Below are 21,782 nucleotides of genomic sequence, written 5' to 3'. Positions count from 1 at the left end.
AGTGTACGTATGTTGAACTTCTTTCCCACCATACGTCGACAACCATGCTAATCGGAGGCGCGGGGGGGAAGGACCACAAACTGGAGACAAACAGTAGTTTGAAAGAAATTCGTTTTCAGTGGGCGAGTTGCGGAGTGATTGAAGGGGTTGGTCAGTGAATGAGCAAGTGGGTCAGTTATTGAGTAGGTAGGTCGATGTATGTTGAACGTAGGGGCAACTGAAATTGTATCCAGTGGTTGAATTTGGGAGAGTCGCCCCTTTACGTAACGCCAGCGGTTCTAAGTTGAGTTGGTTTAACCGGTCCGAAACTCGCAAATGAGGGACTGGCATCGTAGAGGATATTAACGACGCAAATTTTGTAAGATCATTACGTGGTCGAACCCAAATAATAAATCACGTAACTCTTAATCTAATACGTATATTAACGCGTAGGCTATCGCGAACAATATCCATAAGGGGCCGTCCATAAATGACGTCATGCACCTAGGGGGGGTGGTTTGAGAAATGTGACGTCACATCACAATGCGCAACTTTAAATAAATATAGACAACACGTTTTACTTAATTAAATAGACTTTTTTTTATAAATGTTTTCTCCGACAACATCAGAGTGCAGCGCCACATTAAATACGCACTACAATGACAATAGTTTAAAGCGATTTGAAGCATGTTTTATTTTGGGGGGGGGGGGGGGGTGGGCAGAGCTTTGTGACGAGGGGGGGGGGGTAAAAAATCGTCCAAAATCGCGTGACGTCATTTATGGACGGCCCCTCAGAGGTTTGTTGTTTAGATTGCATAAATATAAATGTGTTGTTAAACCCACCAGCCAATTAGTAAGGTTTGTCACGTTAACAAAAACTTGCCATTTCGTTACTAGTTGATCTTGCTATAATTGGCTGTCGGGTGGTGGAGGGTTTAACGACACATTTACGCAATAATCCAACAAAAACCTCTTATGGGTAATACGATATGTATGTTGAACTTCTTTCGCACCATACGCAGACAACCGTGCTGATCGGAGGTGCAGTGTTGAGTCTGGGTAGTGTTGAGTCTATGGGCAGTGTTGAGTCTATGGTTAGTCTTGAGTCTGGGTAGAGTTGAGTCTATGGGTAGTGGTGAGTCTATGGATTAGAGTTGAGTCTATGGGCATTATTGAGTCTATGGGCAGTGTTAGTCTATGGGCAGAATGTATGAACAGCTTTCGCACCGTAATAGCCAACCTTTGATAATATAATTATCGAAGGTGCGGGGTAAGGACGACAAACTAAACACAAATGATACACAAACTAAACACAAATAGGTGGTGGGGTGAAGAAGTCACTGAGCGAGTGGATCGGTGATTTGGGTGGATTTTGAAGGTTGAATCAAAGTGAGTGGTGCAGTGGCAGATTGAGTTCACGTGGGATTGAAGAGGTGAGTAAGTGAGTGGGTCAGTGTGTGATGAGTGAATCGGCGAGTGCTTCGGTGAGAGGTGGAATAGTTCGTGGGCCGTGGCTGAGTTTTGTAAGCGAGCGGTTAAATGCGTGAGCGGGTGAGCGAATGAGTGATTTTATTAATATTGCTGCAGTGTACAATGCGAGTGTTCTCCGGGCACTCCAAGTCACACGCAAGTTGACACAACGCTGTTGACACGGCTATTGATCACGTAACGGATTAAACGCAAAACATCGTTACGATAATTAATCATGAACCTTATGGCGGGACCCCGGGGTGCCGAATAAACTTAAGTCAAAATCTGAATGAATTAATGTATTCTTGTTGACTCCGTCCCACCGCGCACATGAACGCCGCGACCTGGCGCGGATTGTTCTGTTCCCGTGTCGTGTCCAAGCGCAGCAGTGAAGACGAATAGCTCACAAGAGCTGAACAAGCGAATGCGCACAAGACCTGAACAAGCGAATAGCTCACAAGAGCTGAACAGGCGAATAGGGCACAAGAGCTGAACAAGCGAATAGCTCACAAGGGCTGAACAAGCGAATAGCTCACAGGAGCTGAGCAAGCGAATAGCTCACAAGGGCTGAACAAGCGAATAGCTCACAAGACCTGAACAAGCGAATAGTTCACAAGAGCTGAACAAGCGAATGCGCACAAGACCTGAACAAGCGAATAGCTCACAAGACCTGAACAAGCGAATGCGCACAAGACCTGAACAAGCGAATAGCTCACAAGAGCTGAACAAGCGAATAGCTCACAGCACCTGAACAAGCGAATAGCTTGCAAGACCTGAACAAGCGAATAGCTCACAAGAGCTGAACAAGCGAATAGCTCACAACAGCTGAACAAGCGAATAGCTCACAACAGCTGAACAAGCGAATAGCTCACAAGACCTGAACAAGCGGATAGCTCACAAGAGCTGAACAAGCGAATAGCTCACAAGACCTAAACAAGTGAATGGCGCACAAGACCTGAACAAGCGAATATCTCACAAGACCTGAACAAGCGAATAGCTCACAAGAGCTGAACAAGCGAATAGCACACAAGACCTGAACAAGCGAATATCTCACAAGAGCTGAACAAGCGAATAGCTCACAAGAGCTGAACAAGCGAATAGCTCACAAGACCTGAACAAGCGAATAGCTCACAAGAGCTGAACAAGTGAATAGCTCACAAGACCTGAACAAGCGAATGCGCACAAGACCTGCACAAGCGAATATCTCACAAGAGCTGAACAAGCGAATAGCTCACAAGAGCTGAACAAGCGAATAGCTCACAGGAGCTGAACAAGCGAATAGCTCACAACGGCTGAACAAGCGAATAGCTCACAAGAGCTGAACAAGTGAATAGCTCACAAGACCTGAACAAGCGAATGCGCACAAGACCTGCACAAGCGAATATCTCACAAGAGCTGAACAAGCGAATAGCTCACAAGAGCTGAACAAGCGAATAGCTCACAAGAGCTGAACAAGCGAATAGCTCACAAGAGCTGAACAAGCGAATAGCACACAAGACCTGAACAAGCGAATAGCTCACAAGAGCTGAACAAGCGAATAGCTCACAAGACCTGAACAAGCGAATGCGCACAAGACCTGCACAAGCGAATATCTCACAAGAGCTGAACAAGCGAATAGCTCACAACAGCTGAACAAGCGAATAGCTCACAAGAGCTGAACAAGCGAATAGCTCACAACAGCTGAACAAGCGAATAGCTCACAAGAGCTGAACAAGCGAATAGCTCACAACAGCTGAACAAGCGAATAGCTCACAAGACCTGAACAAGCGAATAGCTCACAAGACCTGAACAAGTGAAGAGCTCACAAGACCTAAACAAGCGAATAGCTCACAGGAGCTGAACAAGCGAATAGCTCACAGGAGCTGAACAAGCGAATGCGCTCGATGCTCGTGTATGGGTCAGGATCATCACAAGCCTTTTCCGAAGCTGCTCAAACTGCCCACGCGAAATTATTTCCTGCAGACACGAAAGCTCCAAATATCTCACTGACATGCTAATTCATCTCGTATCAATGCGGATAAGAGGAGCGGCGACCCATTACTCTGTAGAGTAACTTTGGTGTAAACGCTTGTTGCAATATGAACAGCGCATTGAAAACGCGTACTATTTTATGCACCGTTTACAAAATGTGTTCACAAATCCACACTGAGAATCACGCTGATTGACAGAGGGGTGTCAATATTTTTTCGATAGTGTACTTAAATAGAGGTACTGCAGGTAAGTAGTTTTCAGTTTTAAAGGCATAGTTTAACAAGATAAGAAAGACAACACTTGCCACCATCCTTCAAACCCATTGGTGAAAAAGAGCAAAGTGTTTGTTGACATAATATAATGTGTATAATGTGTATGCGAGAGCCGGGGGCTTATGGGACCCCGGGATCCCGCCATAAAGTTCAATTATGTAAATAAATATCGGTTCTGGACTCCAGCCATTCGGTAGCTAGGAGATGTTAACTACCTCGCCTGGTATACAGGAGGTCGTGGGTTCAATCCCGACCCTGACGCCTGCTGCTGTATATTTGGAGTTTGCGTCTCTCTCTCTCATCATCATCACGGTGGCTAGGAAATGTTAACTACCTCGCCTGGTGTACAGGAGGTCGTGGCTTCAATCACAACCCTGACGACTGCTGCTAGAAATGTCCACATGGTGGTGATGATGATAAGCCACTTATTGTTACGAGTATCGACGCACGCGTTGAGCTTTATTTTTTTGTTATGAGGTGAATTAATTTTCTGAGGGGAGCCGCGGGTAAAAGTGTTTTTTTAAATGCCGCTCTAAATTCCCGCCAAAAGGCCGCGCGGCTGTCCCTAGGGCAACGCGCGTCGCTGCTCTTGGCAACGAGCGTCTGTTACCGTGGCAACGCGCGTCTCTCCCCCCACCCCCACCTCTTCCACCGTCTCCAAGGCAACATTGTGAGTTGGGCGGGCGCGGTGGGGGGGGGGTTCGACTCCAGCTGATCGCAGCGGGAAACGGCCCCCCGGGGATGGTCGACCAATCGGCGGCCGAGCTCGAGCGAACGTTGAGTTTGAATTGACCAATGGGGAGCGGCGGAAGGAGGGCTCGGTTCGTGCCGATGTTTTGAAGGCCGCGAGACGGCGGCGGCGTTGGCGTTGGCGCAGCGGGCGGACGGCGCGCGACCCATCATCATCACCATCGCCACCACCGCCGCCGGGGTCGGTTAAATACGGTACCAGTTTGTAGCGGTCGGTGATGTTGTTTTGGCTGTTCCGTTGGCGTCGTCTCTCTTGGCCCGCGAGAATGCGGGAGTTTGCAACGGCCGCTTTTGTTGGAATCGTTCAAAGCGCAGCCCCTGCAACGCATCGCTTCCGCAACTGCTGATGGAAGGTCGGCGGGGTGAGTGAGTGAGTGAGGGAGACGACAACTCCGCTCGGGCGTTTTGTCCCACGCTGGGACAGACGGCGTGGTAGGTGTTGGGATCAGAACAACACCCGCTCCTCGCCTCGCCTTGTAAACACCACGTTCTGGGGTGATTGTTATGGTGTAACAGTCGTCGTCATCAATGTCATTGCGGTCTCGTCAGCACGACTATCGTTACTATCGTCCTCGTCAAAAGCAATCATTAATTCAGTTGCTGAAAAGGTCTTCCAGCATGCGAAGCGAACGTCGGACATCATTCTGAAAACGTGTTATGTTGCTATCATTATTTCTGCATCATCAGCAGCAACACAGTCTGTCGTCATAACCATCGATGGATACATATCGATGAACTACTGTACTTCGTTGTTACTGTACAGGATGGTCCAGATGTCTTGTGGTTTCCCCAATATTAACTGACCCCATCAACATATTCCCCTTTTTTAAATAAACCTTTTAAATATATATAAAGTTTTTGAGAAATCAAATCGGTGATGTGGATGGGTGGGGGGGTCACAATACATCTAAAACCACTACAGTGCCGTGGTTAAATTTTGATTTAAAGCTTTCGTGACTGCAGTCATTCATATTCTTAGCTCTTTCGGTAAAGTCACGTTGAAGGGAAACAATAAAATATATATGAAATATATATAAAACAATAAAATTCTCACGACGTTTCGACCATAACACAAACGGTCATCATCGTCACACACCTGATGATCATCACACCTGATGACGACCGTTTGTGTTACGGTCGAAACGTCGTGAGAATTTTTTTTATTGTTTTATATATATTTCATTATTTTATTGTTTCCCTACAACGTGACTTTACCGAAAGAGCTAAGAACAGCGCCGTGGTTGTTGAGAGAGAGAAAGAGAGAGGGAGATAGAAGCTGGCTTAGCGTTGCTGGGAGCTTTATTTTCATTGCTGCTTTGGTGGTGGCTGGAGACGCGTTGCCATGGACACCCACAGCCAGCGTTGTGATTAAAGATGTATCATGGGGAAACATTTAGTTTTTGCCAGTATCAGAGGGCGTTGAAAAATAATAATAGGTTCCATACTCTTTGGTTCTATTGGGTAAAGTCACGTAGGTGAAAATAAAATAACAAAAAATCACGACGTTTCGGCCACAACACAAGCGGCCTTCATCAGGTGAAGGGACAAGACTGGAGGACAGCGCTCCAGACAGTCTCGTCCCTTCACCTGATGAAGGCCGCTTGTGTTGTGGCCGAAACGTCGTGATTTTTTGTTATTTTATTTTCACCTACGTGACTTTACCCAATAGAACCAAAGAGTATGGATCCTAGCAGTCACGAAAGCTTTAAATCTAGAAATAATAATAATAGGTTGTTATACCCTTTTAATACTTTGACATTGGCAAACACAATTCTCCAATTTGAGATGATGGCATTTGTTTGACCGGTAAGGCCTCGGATGTTGAGCATATTTACCTTTTAAACGGTGGATTGCCTGTGGAAGGAAGCCTGGAGCAGCCCAGCCAAAGGTCCCACGTATTGCAGACTCATGAGGGCAAGTGCTGTAATAAACTGAGCGATTTAGCTCTCTTTTTTTTTTTCAGAAGCGACGTTGCCACCACAAATTTTCGCTCAACCAATTGGCTCATCGTGTGGAAATTTATTGCAGACAAATACGATGAACCCGCACGTCTTTTCTAAATGTGGAGGGGGGAACAGGAGGAAAATCCACGCGAAAACGGGGAAAACATGCAAACCCCAAATATGCAGGAGGCGTCGGTGGTCGGGATGGAACCCACGACCTCCTGTATACCAGGCAAAGTAGTTAACATCTCTTAGCCACCGTGGCATCCCTAGCGAGTAGCAACTATGAAGGCCAACACGGCACACGAGGGGGTGGGTGACCAGCACCACGCCCGGCCGCCTTTGGTTCCCCAGTGCTGATGATGTTCACACACCGCACCAGGTACTCATTTGAGGCTGAGTCAACCTAGGGGAGGCCCATGACCGGCTCAGATAATCGTCACCACCGCTCCCCGCAGTAACAGCAGCAGCACGCTCACTTGCCCATTGATACGCTCACTCGCCGCACGGCAGGACCGTGAGGGATAGTCACGGCTAAGGGAGTCCTTCATCCAGCAGTGGATTGACCATGTTTAACACATAGGCATTCACGACCAACTTTGTCCATATTTGGGTTAGATTGCGTACGAATAAATGTGTCGTTAAACCCACTACCACCCGACATGGCCGGTTCCACGACACATTTATATCTACGGCACGTAACCCACAATAAAGAAACCTCACGGATTGACCAAGGTTTGATTGTTCATGATGGTGACCGAGCGTTCGCCTGTGGGCGTGCGACACCTAACGCCTGGGTCTGATCAAAGGGGCTACGAAATCTGCACTTGACGTCGATGAGGTCGTGGTCTTCGCGTTGTTGTCGTTCTAACGTCAGCAGTGCGCTGGGGTAGTGTGAAGGCACGATGATGTTTGCGGTGGCAATTTGCGCTGTTGTCGGAAGTGCGTGGAGGCTCCCTCCCGGTGATGGTGTTGTGTTGGTTGTTGTTGTGTTGATTGTTGCCGTTGGTGGTTTGCAATGTACACAGGCTCCCCGTGATGATGGTGATGTTGTTGCTATTGGTTGTTGTTGGTGGTGGTGGTGGTGGTTTGCAGTGTGACAGGACCATAAAGATTCGGATGGTGATGATTATGCTGTTGTTGTGTTGGCTGTTGTTGGTTGTTGTCGGCAGTGCGGCGGCAACATGAAGATGCGCACGGGCTCCCCGGGATGGTGAAGATGGTGATGATGATGTTATGTTGGTTGTTGTTGGTTGTTGTTGGTTGTTGTCGGCAGTGCGGCAGGACCATGAAGATACGGACGGGCTCCCCGCCGGTGCACGTGCACGTGGACGAAGACACGCCGGTGCACGTGCACCTCAAGAAGACGCGCAAGCCCCGCGTGGGAGCCGGCGCCACGGAGGTGAGGGACACACGGCGGCTCCCGCGTAGGGGCACGCGCGTCGACAACAACGACGAACAAAAGATCCCCCGTGTAGCCTTAACAGGCTGTCGGGGCAAGTGCTGTTAGCGAGCACCCATGAAGGCCAGAATGGCACACGAGGGGGTGGGTGGCCAGCACCACGCCCGGCCGCCTTTGTCTCCCAAGTGGCGATGTTTACGCGCCGCACCAGGTACTCATTTGCGGCTGAGTAGACCTAGGGGAGGCCCGGGACCGGTTCAGATACTCATCACTGGTGTTGACCGTGAGCGGGAATCGAACTCGGGTCGCCAGGTTCGTAGTGCAGCGTAGCGCTAACCGCTACACTATCGCTCCTCACACACACACACGGGCATCACGGTTCAAGTTGAAGTATATTTTGTTTGACCAGGTGATGGTGCAGCTGTGATCTGCTGTGTTGCGCTATTTTGGTCATGCGTTGTGTTGCTGGGTGGGTCATGTGTTGTTGTGCTGTGCTGCGTGCTCTGTTGTATTTGGATCGCGCCTCGTGTTGCGTTGCTGTGCGAGCGATGCATCATGTCTATGCACGGTTGTGTTATTTGTGTGATTAATTGCGACGCTGTGCGAGTAAAGTTTTGTGCCGTTGTGTTATTTTATCATACGTTGTGTCACCGTGCTTTTGTGTTATATGGGCCACGCGCTGTGTTGTGCGTGTAATGCATTGTACGTATGTCCGTTGAAATTTCTTCCCACTGTACGTAGCCAACTGTGCTAATCGGAGGTGCAGTGTTGAGTCTGTGGGTAGTGTTAGTCTATGAGCAGTATGTACAGTGAGGGAAAAAAGTATTTGATCCCCTGTTGATTTTGTACGTTTGCCCACTGACAAAGAAATGATACGTTTATAATTTTAATGGTAGGTTTATTTGAACAGTGAGAGACAGAATAACAACAAAAACCCAGAAAAACGCATGTCAAAAATGTTATGAATTGATTTACATTTTAATGAGGGAAATGAGTATTTGACCCTCTGCAAAACATGACTTAATACTTGGTGGCAAAACCCTTGTTGCCAATCACAGAGGTCAGACGTTTCTTGTAGTTGGCCACCAGGTTTGCACACATCTCAGGAGGGATTTTGTCCCACTCCTCTTTGCAGATCTTCTCCAAGTCATTAAGGTTTCGAGGCTGACGTTTGGCAACTCGAACCTTCAGCTCCCTCCACAGATTTTCGATGGGATTAAGGTCTGGAGACTGGCTAGGCCACTCCAGGACCTTAATGTGCTTCTTCTTGAGCCACTCCTTTGTTGCCTTGGCCGTGTGTTTTGGGTCATTGTCATGCTGGAATACCCATCCACGACCCATTTTCAATGCCCTGGCTGAGGGAAGTAGGTTCTCACCCAAGATTTGACGGTACATGGCCCCATCCATCGTCCCTTTGATGCGGTGAAGTTGTCCTGTCCCCTTAAAAAAACACCCCCAAAGCATAATGTTTCCACCACCATGTTTGACGGTGGGGATGGTGTTTTTGGGGTCATAGGCAGCATTCCTCCTCCTCCAAACACGGCGAGTTGAGTTGATGCCAAAGAGCCCCATTTTAGTCTCATCTGACCACAACACTTTCACCCAGTTGTCCTCTAAATCATTCAGATGTTCATTGGCAAACTTCAGACGGGCATGTATATGTGCTTTATGGAGCAGGGGGACCTTGCGGGCGCTGCAGGATTTCAGTCTTTCACAGGGTAGTGTGTTACCAATTGTTTTCTTGGTGACTATGGTCCCAGCTGCCTTGAGATCATTGACAAGATCCTCCCGTGTAGTTCTGGGCTGATTCCTCTCCGTTCTCATGATCATTGCAACTCCACGAGGTGAGATCTTACATAGAGCCCCAGGCCGATGGAGATTGACAGTTCTTTTGTGTTTCTTCCATTTGCGAATAATCGCACCAACTGTTGTCACCTTCTCACCAAGCTGCTTGGCAATGGTCTTGTAGCCCATTCCAGCCTTGTGTAGGCCTACAATCTTGTCCCTGACATCCTTGGAGATCTCTTTGGTCTTGGCCATGGTGGAGAGTTTGGAATCTGATTGATTTATTGGTTCTGTGGACAGGTGTCTTTTATACAGGTAACGAGCTGAGATTAGGAGCACTCCCTTTAAGAGTGTGCTCCTAATCTCAGCTCGTTACCTGTATTAAAGACACCTGGGAGCCAGAAATCTTTCTGATTGAGAGGGGGTCAAATAATTATTTCCCTTATTAAAATGCAAATCAATTTATAACATTTTTGACATGCGTTTTTCTGGATTTTTTTTGTTGCTATTCTGTCTCTCACTGTTCAAATAAACCTACCATTAAAATTATAGACTGATCATTTCTTTGTCAGTGGGCAAACGTACAAAATCAGCAGGGGATCAAATACTTTTTTCTCTCACTGTATGTGTGTATGTTGAACTATATTCGCACCGTACGTAGCCAACCGTGCTATTGTCACGCCGTTTTTTTTATTTGCGTGTAATGTGCCGTGCTGTTGTGTTGTTGTTACGGGCTCACGTTTTTTCGTGGTGTTGTTGTCATCGAGTTACTGTATCGGCTGTTGTTGTTGCGCGATTGCTGCTCGATGGCAGGGACGAACCGTGGGGGGCGAGCGGGCGAGCGCACGGTCGACGCCGCGAGGACGGAGCCGCGGGCCGTGGATTCCACCCGGAAAAACCTCCGTGCGGGACAAGACGTACGCCTGGGAGGTGAGTCTCCCATACCTCCGATTAGCATGGTTGGCCACGTACGGTGCGAAAGAAGTTCAACGTACATACAGCTGTCCATCGACTAAATCTACCCACAGATTCAACACTACCCATAGACTCAACACTGCACCTCCGATTAGCACGGTTGGCTACATACGGTGTGAAAGAAGTTCAACATACATAGGTATGTACATGTTTTTAATCAACGTGCGATTTGAGTATTTGGCTGCTATACATTTCCACATGATAAGCCACTTCTTTGAGCTATCATTTGTGGCCAGGTCACTTTCAAAAAAGAGCTATGCAGCTCAGTGGGTCTTGCCTGGTAAAATAAAAATTAGTTTGGTTTACTCTTTGGTTTTTTCGGTAAAGTCACGTTGACGCGGTGAAAAATGCACGCGACCACGGGGAGTGAGACATGCAAACTCCAAATATACATCAGGCGTCAGGGTCAGGATTGAACCCACGACCTCTTTTATACCAGGCGAGGTAGCTAACATTTCACCACGGGGCGAGTGACATGCAAACTCCAAATATACACCAGGTGTCAGGTTCAGGATTGAACCCACGACCTTCTGTATAACAGGCGAAGTAATTAACATCTCACCACGGGGAGCGAGACACGCAAACTCCAAATATACAGTAGGCGTCAGGGTCATGATCGAACCCACGACCTCCTGTATACCAGGCGAGGTAGTTAACATCTCCTAGCCACTGCGGCGAGATGTTGATTTAACACCAGCTCGACCGCAATCTGTCCCTCGGCGCTTCGCCTCAGGGCCCCACGCACCGTCTGGAGATCTCTCCCCCGCGGGGCGCCGACGCGGGCGGCACGCGGCCCGGCCTGCACGTGAGCGACCTCACCACCACGGACGTTGCGGACGGTGCCCGGGGGGAGGAGGGGGCGGAGGGGGATGGGGAGGCTGCGACGGCGTTTGAGAAGACGGTGGACGGACTGCTGGCGCAGGTCAGCTCTCTGCAGGCCCAGGTGACCGGCGCAACGGAGGCCCCGGCCACAACACTGGCTGGGTCATGACGCTAAGTCCACGCCACAACACTGACTGGGTCACGACTCTGAGTCCCAGCCACAACACTGGCTGGGTGACCACGCTGAGTCCATACCACAACACTGGCTGGGTGACCACGCTGAGTCCGTGCCACAACACTGGCTGGGTGACGACTCTGAGTCCGTGCCACAACACTGGCTGGGTCATGACGCTGAGTCCGTGCCACAACACTGGCTGGGTCACGACGCTAAGTCCATGCCACAACACTGGCTGGGTCACGACGCTAAGTCCACGCCACAACACTGGCTGGGTGACCACGCTGAGTCCATGCCACAACACTGACTGGGTGACGACACTAAGTCCGTGCCACAACACTGGCTGGGTCATGACGCTGAGTCCATGCCACAGCGCTGGCTGGGTCACGACTCTGAGTCCATGCCACAACACTCGGTCCCGTAACCATTCCGTGTGTGCTTCCGCTGTGCCCAATCTCTTTAACCACGCCCCGTGTGCTCTCCATGCCCCATTTATCTCCACCCGTGTCCAAAAGACAAATGTGCAAAGTTGTACCAATCTTAGTCGCCCCGAAGGGACAATGGGATAAGTAGACCCACAACCGTTGGTTGAACCGTCTCCACACCCCCCGCCTCTCCGTTCTCGTGTCCCCCTCCGCCCCGCGTCCCTCCGTGCGCCAGGTGGACCAGGAGCGGCGGGACCGCGCTCGGGAGCGGGCGGCCAGCGAGGGGGCCGCGTGGCGGCAGCGCCGCCGCGCCGGGGGGGCGGCCGCGGCCCCCTGCCCGGGGGACGTCGACCTCTCGCCCCACGAGAACGAGGGGCTGAGACGACGCAGCCTCGAGATGCGCGCCGTGCCCAACGGGGACTCGGCGCGGTGAGCAGGGAACCGGTGGGGAGGCACGGGGGGGTAGGGTGGAGGGCGGGGATATATGGGGGGAGGGGTGGGCACACTGGGCACTTATGGGCACCATGGTGGCCAGGTGTTGACTCCCTCGCCTGGTGTACATGAGGTCGTGGGTTTGATCCCGAGCCTGACGATGCCTCCTGTGTATTTGGAGTTGGCGTGCTTTCGCTTCCCGTGGTCGCGTGGATTCTTCTCCGGGTCCTCCGGTTTTTCCCTCCACATTTAGAAACACGCGTTTAGAGTATGTGGCTGCTATAAATTTCCACACGATGATCATCAACTTCGTTGAGCTATCGTTTCTGACCAGGTCGTCCACCGTCTTCTCTGAAAAAGAGCTGTTATAGCTCGATGCGCCTTACCTGGTAACATTTAAATAGTTTATATTCAGTTTGCTTGTGGACTACGAAGAAAATTATAAAAAAAAATATTCACTCACCCAGCCACCAACTTACTCACCCACTCGCTCATCCACTCATTCGCTCTCACTCCCACAAACGATACTCTATCCTGGCCGCTCAAGCACCACAGTGTGAGTCTATGGGTAGTGTTGAGTCTATGGGCAGTGTGTGTGTAAGTTGATCTCCTCTCTCACCGTACGTAGTCAACCGTGCGGGGGAAGGACGGCAAAGTGAACACAATGAGCAGTTGTGGAGGTTCTTCGAGATTCGGTGCGAGTGGCGATGACGTTTGCGTCTTTGACGTCGGCGCGCAGCACGCCTGGAGGCGGCGCCGATGGCCGCGACCGCCTGCTGGGCCAGCTGCTGGAGGCCGAGGCCGTGGGGGCGTCGGCGGCCAAGCAGGTGGCGGCGCTCCGGGACTTTGTGTCACGCATGAGACACGTGAGCAGCGCAGTGTCGCGTCACTGCCGCATCACTGTTGTGGCACTGCCACGTCACCGTCACGTCATCACCGCCACGTCACCGTCACGTCACCGTCACGTCACCGCGACGTCACGTCATCACCGCCACGTCACCGCCACGTCACCGTCACGTCACCGTCACGTCACCGCGACGTCACGTCGTCACCGCCACGTCACCGTCACGTCACCGTCACGTCACCGTCACGTCACCGCCACGTCACCGTCACGTCACCGCCACGTCACCGCCACGTCACCGTCACATCACCGCCACGTCACCGTCACGTCACCGTCACGTCACCGCCACGTCACGTCACCGTCACGTCACCGCCATGTCACCGCCACGTCACCGCCACGTCACGTCACCGCCACGTCACCGTCACGTCACCGCAAATTCACCGCCACGTCACCGCCACGTCACGTCACCGCCACGTCACTGTCATGTCACCGCCATATCACCGTCACGTCACCGCCACGTCACTGTCACCGTTGCGTCACCGCCAACGCGGCGTCATCGCCGCGTCACCGCCACGTCACCGTCGTGTGGCTTTTGCGTGTTTCTGCTGAGCGCTGCCTTCTGGCAGAGCCAGGGATACGGCTCCTCGAAGCCCACCCACGGGCAGAAGGGAGTTTCACAACAACATCATCATCATCTGTGTGTGGCGATCCACCAACCCTCGCCTTCACGGTGCCGGACCACAGGCCACGCCACTTCCACGTGCCACACCGTGTCGCTTCGTTGTCGCGTTATTCCCGGGCGGCGGCGGCAGTGGTGGCGGTGGCGGTGGTGGCAGTGGTAGCGGTGGCGGTGGTGGCTTCGCCGCTCCTGCACGTGGCCTGTGATCCGGCGCTGTGGAGGCAGCAGCAAGGGGTTGGTGGATCGCAGCACAGATTGGGTTGTGTGAAACTCCCTTCCCGCCCCCCCCCCCCCCCCCCCTTTGTTGAGGCTGCAGGAGAAGGCTCTGAGCTGCTCGGACGTGAGCCGCATCACGCGCCACAAGGAGCTGCTCATGGAGAAACTGGAGGAGTTTGAGGTGGCGAACAGAGCGCTGCGCAGGCTGCTGCGCAACGAGCAAGCCAGCGGGGTGAGAGACGCACACACACGGGGTGACAGACACACACACTCACACGGGGTGAGAGACACACTCACACTCACACGGGGTGAGAGACACACTCACACTCACACGGGGTGAGAGACACACACTCACACGGGGTGAGAGACACTCACACTCACACGGGGTGAGAGACACACACACTCACACGGGGTGAGAGACACACTCACACGGGGTGACAGACACACACACACTCACACGGGGTGAGAGACACTCACACTCACACGGGGTGAGAGACACACACTTACACTGGGTGAGAGACACACACTCACACACGGGGTGAGAGTCACACACACACACTCACACGGGGTGAGAGACACACTCACACGGGGTGAGAGACACACACACACTCACACGGGGTGAGAGACGCACACACTCACACGGGGTGAGAGACGCACACACTCACACGGGGTGAGAGACACACACACACACACTCACACGGGGTGAGAGACACACACACACTCACACGGGGTGAGTGACGCACACACACTCACACGGGGTGAGAGACACACACACACTCACACGGGGTGAGTGACGCACACACACTCACACGGGGTGAGAGACACACACACTCACACGTGGTGAGAGAGACTCACACGGGGTGAGTGACGCACACACACTCACACGGGGTGAGAGACACACACACTCACACGTGGTGAGAGAGACTCACAGGGGGTGAGAGACACACACACACTCACACGGGGTGAGAGACGTACACACTCACACGGGGTGAGTGACGCGCACACTCACACGGGGTGAGAGACGCACACACTCACACGGGGTGAGAGACGCACACACTCACACGGGGTGAGAGACACACACACTCACACGGGGTGAGAGACACACACACACACACTCACACGGGGTGAGAGACGCACACACTCACACGGGGTGAGAGACGCACACACTCACACGGGGTGAGAGACACACACACTCACACGGGGTGAGAGACACACACACACTCACACGGGGTGAGAGACACACACACACTCACACGGGGTGAGTGACGCACACACACTCACACGGGGTGAGAGACACACACACTCACACGTGGTGAGAGAGACTCACACGGGGTGAGTGACGCACACACACTCACACGGGGTGAGAGACACACACACTCACACGTGGTGAGAGAGACTCACAGGGGGTGAGAGACACACACACACTCACACGGGGTGAGAGACGTACACACTCACACGGGGTGAGTGACGCGCACACTCACACGGGGTGAGAGACGCACACACACTTACACGGGGTGAGAGACACACACACTCACACGGGGTGAGAGACACACACACACTCACACGGGGTGAGAGACACACACACGGGGTGAGAGACGCACACACACTCACACGGGGTGAGAGACACACACATACACTCACACGGGGTGAGAGACACACACACTCACACGGGGTGAGAGACACACACACACACTCACACGGGGTGAGAGACGCACACACTCACACGGGGTGAGACACACACACACTCACACGGGGTGAGAGACGCACACACTCACACGGGGTGAGACACACATACACTTACACGGGGTGAGAGACGCACACACTCACACGGGATGAGAGACACACACACTCACACGGGGTGAGAGACACACACACTCACACGGGGTGAGAGACACACACACTCACACGGGGTGAGACACACATACACTTACACGGGGTGAGAGACGCACACACACACACTCACACGGGGTGAGAGACGCACACACACACACGGGGTGAGAGACACAAACACACACTCACACGGGGTGAGAGACGCACACACACACACTCACACGGGGTGAGAGACGCACACACACACACGGGGTGAGAGACGCACACACTCACACGGGGTGAGAGACACACACACTCACACGTGGTGAGAGACACACACACACTCACACGGGGTGAGAGACGCACACACTCACACGTGGTGAGAGACACACACACACTCACACGGGGTGAGAGACGCACACACACTCACACGGGGTGAGAGACGCACACACACACACGGGGTGAGAGACGCACACACACACACGGGGTGAGAGACACACACTCACACGGGGTGAGAGACACACACACTCACACGTGGTGAGAGACACACACACACTCACACGGGGTGAGAGACGCACACACACTCACACGGAGTGAGAGACACACACACTCACACAGGGTGAGAGACACACACTCTCACGGGGTGAGAGACGCACACACTCACATGGGGTGAGAGACACACACACTCACACGTGGTGAGAGACACACACACACTCACACGGGGTGAGAGACGCACACACTCACATGGGGTGAGAGACACACACACTCACACGGGGTGAGAGACACACACTCACACGGGGTGAGAGACGCACACACTCACACGGGGTGAGAGACACACACACTCACACGGGGTGAGAGACGCACACTCACTCACACGGGGTGAGAGACACACACACTCACACGGGGTGAGAGACGCACACACTCACACGGGGTGAGAGACACACACACTCACACGGAGTGAGAGATGCACACACACACACGGGGTGAGAGACGTTCACACTCACACGGGGTGAGAGACGCACACTCACTCACACGGGGTGAGAGACACACACACACGGGGTGAGAGACGCACACACTCACACGGGGTGAGAGACGCACACACTCACACGGGGTGAGAGACACACACACTCACACGGGGTGAGAGACGCACACACACGGGGTGAGAGACACACACACACTCACACGGGGTGAGAGACACACACACACTCACACGGGGTGAGAGACGCACACACTCACACGGGGTGAGAGACACACACATTCACACGGGGTGAGAGACACACACACTCACACGGGGTGAGAGACACACACACTCACACGGGGTTAGAGACGCACACACACTCACACGGGGTGAGAGACGTTCACACTCACACGGGTGAGAGACGCACACACACTCACACGGGGTGAGAGACACAAACACACACTCACACGGGGTGAGAGACGCACACACACACACTCACACGGGGTGAGAGACACACACTCACACGGGGTGAGAGACGCACACACACACACACGGGGTGAGAGACGCACACACTCACACGGGGTGAGAGACACACACACACTCACACGTGGTGAGAGACACACACACACTCACACGGGGTGAGAGACGCACACACACTCACACGGAGTGAGAGACACACACACTCACACAGGGTGAGAGACACACACACTCTCACGGGGTGAGAGACGCACACACTCACATGGGGTGAGAGACACACACACTCACACGTGGTGAGAGACACACACACTCACACGGGGTGAGAGACGCACACACTCACATGGGGTGAGAGACACACACACTCACACGGGGTGAGAGACACACACTCACACGGGGTGAGAGACACACACACTCACACGGGGTGAGAGACGCACACTCACTCACACGGGGTGAGAGACACACACACTCACACGGGGTGAGAGACGCACACTCACTCACACGGGGTGAGAGACACACACACTCACACGGGGTGAGAGACGCACACTCACTCACACGGGGTGAGAGACACACACACTCACACGGGGTGAGAGACGCACACACTCACACGGGGTGAGAGACACACACACTCACACGGAGTGAGAGATGCACACACACACACGGGGTGAGAGACGTTCACACTCACACGGGGTGAGAGACGCACACTCACTCACACGGGGTGAGAGACACACACACTCACACGGGGTGAGAGACGCACACACTCACACGGGGTGAGAGACACACACACTCACACGGGGTGAGAGACGCACACACACACACACGGGGTGAGACACACACACACACTCACACGGGGTGAGAGACGCACACACTCACACGGGGTGAGAGACACACACACTCACACGGAGTGAGAGATGCACACACTCACACGGGGTGAGAGACACACACACTCACACGGGGTGAGAGACGTGGGGTGAGAGACGCGCACACTCACACGGGGTGAGATGCGAGGTGGTGAGGCCGGGGGGGTGGGGATGAGACGTGGGGGGGTGAGACGCGGGGAGAATGAGCGGTGAGATGGGCGGTGAGTCACCCACGGGGTGATATTGTGGGGTGAGACGTGGGGGTGAGACGTGGGGGTGAGACACGGGGTGAGACGTGGGGGTGAGACGTGGGGGTGAGACACGGGGTGAGACGTGGGGGTGAGACACGGGGTGAGACGTGGGGGTGACACGTGGGGGTGAGACGTGGGGGTGAGACGTGGGGGTGAGACGTGGGGGTGAGACGTGGGGGTGAGGCGTGAGGGTGAGGCGTGAGGGTGAGGCGTGAGGGTGAGGCGTGAGGGTGAGGCGTGAGGGTGAGGCGCACAGGTGTGAGACGGGGAGTGGCGGCGAAGTGCTAAGTTCAATTACCGCTCACGGCCCCCGACACCAGTGGCGATTATCGGAACCGATCCTGGGCCTCCCTCAAGTCGAGTCGGCCTACAGACGAGTAGCCGGTGCGGCTTGTTGTAAACGTCAGCACTGGGGAGACAAAGGCGGTCTGGCGTGGTGCTGGCCACCCACCGTCGTGGGTGCTACTCGCTCGCAGCGCTCGCCCCCAACAGCCTGTTGTCTTTTTTGCAGCTGGACGTGATGCAGGTGATGGAGCAGCGCGACCTTCTGCTGCGTAAGCTCACCCTGGCCGAGGCCGACAACGCGGTGAGCAAAGCACCGGGAGCACGTGAACAAACGTGTTTAGACAACGTGTACATCTGTGTACGTCTGTGTACGTCTGTGTGTGTCTGTGTGTGTTTGTGTGTGTCTGTGTGTGTCTGTGTGTCTGTCTGGGGGGAGCGGTAGCGTGGCGGTTAGCGCTACGCTGCGCTACGAACCTGGCGACCCAAGTTCGATTCCCGCTCACGGCCAACATCGGTGGCGATTATCTTAACCGGTCCTGGGTCTTCCCTAGGTCGGCTCAGCCTCAAATGAGTGCCTGGTGCGGTGTGTAAACATCGCCACTGGGGAGACAAAGGCGGCCGGGCGTGGTGCTGGCCACCCACCCCCTCGTGTACCGTTCTGGCCTTCATAGGTGCTGCTCGCTAACAGCACAGTCTGTCCAGGCTATACGGGGGATCTTTGTCTTTGTTTATGTCCTTGTGTCTGTCAGTTAGTCTATGTGTCTGCCTGTCTGTCCATCCGTCCACGTGTTTGTCTGCTTTTCCTTGTGTTTTTCAATCCGGCTATGTATCTGTGTCCACCCGTCGGCGTGTCTGTCCGCGTGGCTGGATCTCAGCGCCTCGCCACGCGACTGCAGGAGCTGGAGAAGGAGCTGAGCCAAGCAGCTGTGCAGCTGCAGCTGGAGAAGGTGTGTGTGGGTGAGCCTACGGTTCTCTGTGAGAGTCTACGGGTCTCTGTACGAGTCTACGGGTCTCTGTGAGAGTCTACGGGTCTCTGTGCGAGTCTACGGGTCTCTGTGCGAGTCTACGGGTCTCTGTGAGAGTCTACGGGTCTCTGTGCGAGTCTACGGGTCTCTGTGCGAGTCTACGGTCTCTGTGAGAGTCTACGGGTCTCTGTGAGAGTACGGGTCTCTGTGAGAGTCTTCGGGTCTCAGAGTCTACGGTTCTCTGTGCGAGTCTACGGGTCTCTGTGAGAGTCTACGGGTCTCTGTGAGAGTCTACGGGTCTCTGTGAGAGTCTACGGGTCTCTGTGAGAGTCTACGGGTCTCTGTGAGAGTCTACGGGTCTCTGTGAGAGTCTACGGGTCTCTGTGCGAGTCTGTGGGTCTCTGCGTAAATCATTGATGGCTGAACTTAGACCATCAATTCGACTAATAATGATCACGCCCGTAGCTTGCAGCGACTTGTCGGCGAGATTAAACGGAGGCCGTCTGTCTGTCACCCGACGCCGCTCCCCACACAGAGCGAGTGACTGAGCAGGGGGTGCCGTGTGCCTAATCTGGGTCTTTGCCGGGCTCTGGTTTAATGAGACGCGGTGCGGTCGGTCACCGGCTACCAAGGAAATGTTGTTTCATCCTCGGGGACCTCGTCCTCTGCCTTGCGTTCATAATGGCACGCCGTGGTGGCTATGGGCAGTGTTGAGTCTATGGGCAGTGTTGAGTCTATGGGCAGTGTTGAGTCTATGGGCAGTGTTGAGTCTATGGGCAGTGTTGAGTCTATGGGTAGTGTTAGTCTATGGGCAGTGTTGAGTCTATGGGCAGTGTTGAGTCTATGGGTAGTGTTAGTCTATGGGCAGTGTTGCGTCTATGGGCAGCGTTAGTCTATGGGCAGCGTTAGTCTATGGGCAGTGTTAGTCTATGGGCAGTGTTAGTCTATGGGCAGTGTTGAGTCTATGGGCAGTGTTGAGTCTATGGGCAGCGTTAGTCTATGGGCAGCGTTAGTCTATGGGCAGTGTTAGTCTATGGGCAGCCTTAGTCTATGGGCAGTGTTAGTCTATGGGCAGCGTTAGTCTATGGGCAGTGTTAGTCTATGGGCAGCGTTAGTCTATGGGCAGCGTTAGTCTATGGGCAGTGTTAGTCTATGGGCAGTCTGTATGTATGCAGAAATTATTTTGCACTGTACGTAGCCAACCGTGCTAATTGTGTTGTTGTTGTTGTTGCCAGGACTCAGCTCGCTCGGCCACCGACGCGTCTAAGGGCCTGGAGGTGACGCGCGCTCACCTCCAGGGACAGTTGCGCAGCAAGGAGGCCGACAACGACCGGGCCGCCACGCAAATACGGGTGTGCGCGGGTGTGCGCGGGTGTGCGCGGGTGTGCGTGTGCGCGGGTGTGCGCGGGTGTGCGCGGGTGTGCGCGGGTGTGCGTGTGCGCGTGTGTGCGGGTGTGCGTGCGTGCGTGCGTGCGTGCACATGTAAACATCGCCACTGGGGAGGCAAAGGCGGCCGTGCGTGGTGCTGGCCGCCCACCCCCTCGTGTGCCGTGCCGGCCTTCGTAAGCGCTGCTCGCTACCAGCACTCGCCCCAAACAGTCCGTTAAGGCTACACGGGGAGGGCGGGAGGTGACACGGGGGACCCTTTGCCCGGCGCAGGGGCTGGAGCGAGCGCTGGAGCAGCAGAGGCTGGAGGCGGAGGCGCTGGCGGAGGAGGTGGCTCGGGCTCGCGAGCGAGGGGAGACTGACAAGGAGGCGCTGAAGAAGGCGACGCGGGCGCTGAAGACACGGGCGCAGCGCGGGGAGGACGCGGCGCAGCAGCTGCACGCGGAGCTCCTGGACAAGGCAACGAGAGAGAGACACACAGAGAGAGAGAGACACACAGAGAGAGAGACACACAGAGAGAGCGACACACAGAGAGAGAGAGAGCAACAGAGAGAGAGCAACAGAGAGAGACACACAAAGAGAGAGACACACAGAGAGAGCGACACACAGAGAGAGAGAGCAAGAGAGAGAGAGCAACAGAGAGAGACACACAGAGAG

General features: G+C 53.8%; 1 protein-coding gene across 5 annotated transcripts in view; it reads left to right on the top strand.

Annotated features, from left to right (window-relative positions):
- Positions 1-4,351: 4,351 nt before the first annotated feature.
- ODF2 (outer dense fiber of sperm tails 2) overlaps positions 4,352-21,782 on the top strand; it is a 39,126-nt gene continuing 21,695 nt past the window's right edge. Inside the window, exons 1-11 of one of the 5 annotated variants that reach the window (XR_012929817.1) lie at positions 4,352-4,637; positions 7,662-7,787; positions 10,386-10,502; positions 11,281-11,490; positions 12,205-12,398; positions 13,141-13,267; positions 14,238-14,369; positions 19,001-19,075; positions 19,650-19,721; positions 20,975-21,091; positions 21,399-21,584. Coding sequence is in view for 4 of the 5 variants with exons in the window: in XM_076052988.1 (XP_075909103.1) it covers positions 7,674-7,787; positions 10,386-10,502; positions 11,281-11,490; positions 12,205-12,398; positions 13,141-13,267; positions 14,238-14,369; positions 19,001-19,075; positions 19,650-19,721; positions 20,975-21,091; positions 21,399-21,584 (1,344 nt within the window). In the remaining variant the exon portion in view is untranslated. The other 4 variants (XM_076052988.1, XM_076052989.1, XM_076052987.1 and 1 more) reach the window with 4 other exon arrangements.

This window comes from Petromyzon marinus, chromosome 59 (genome assembly GCF_048934315.1).
Source record: "Petromyzon marinus isolate PM22_M1 ecotype Great Lakes invasive population chromosome 59, UKy_Petmar_22M1.pri1.0, whole genome shotgun sequence".
Classification (NCBI taxonomy): Eukaryota; Metazoa; Chordata; class Hyperoartia; order Petromyzontiformes; family Petromyzontidae; genus Petromyzon; species Petromyzon marinus.
The sequence above is the reverse complement of the archived record's forward strand: the minus strand, read 5'-3'. Positions and strand labels throughout refer to the sequence as shown.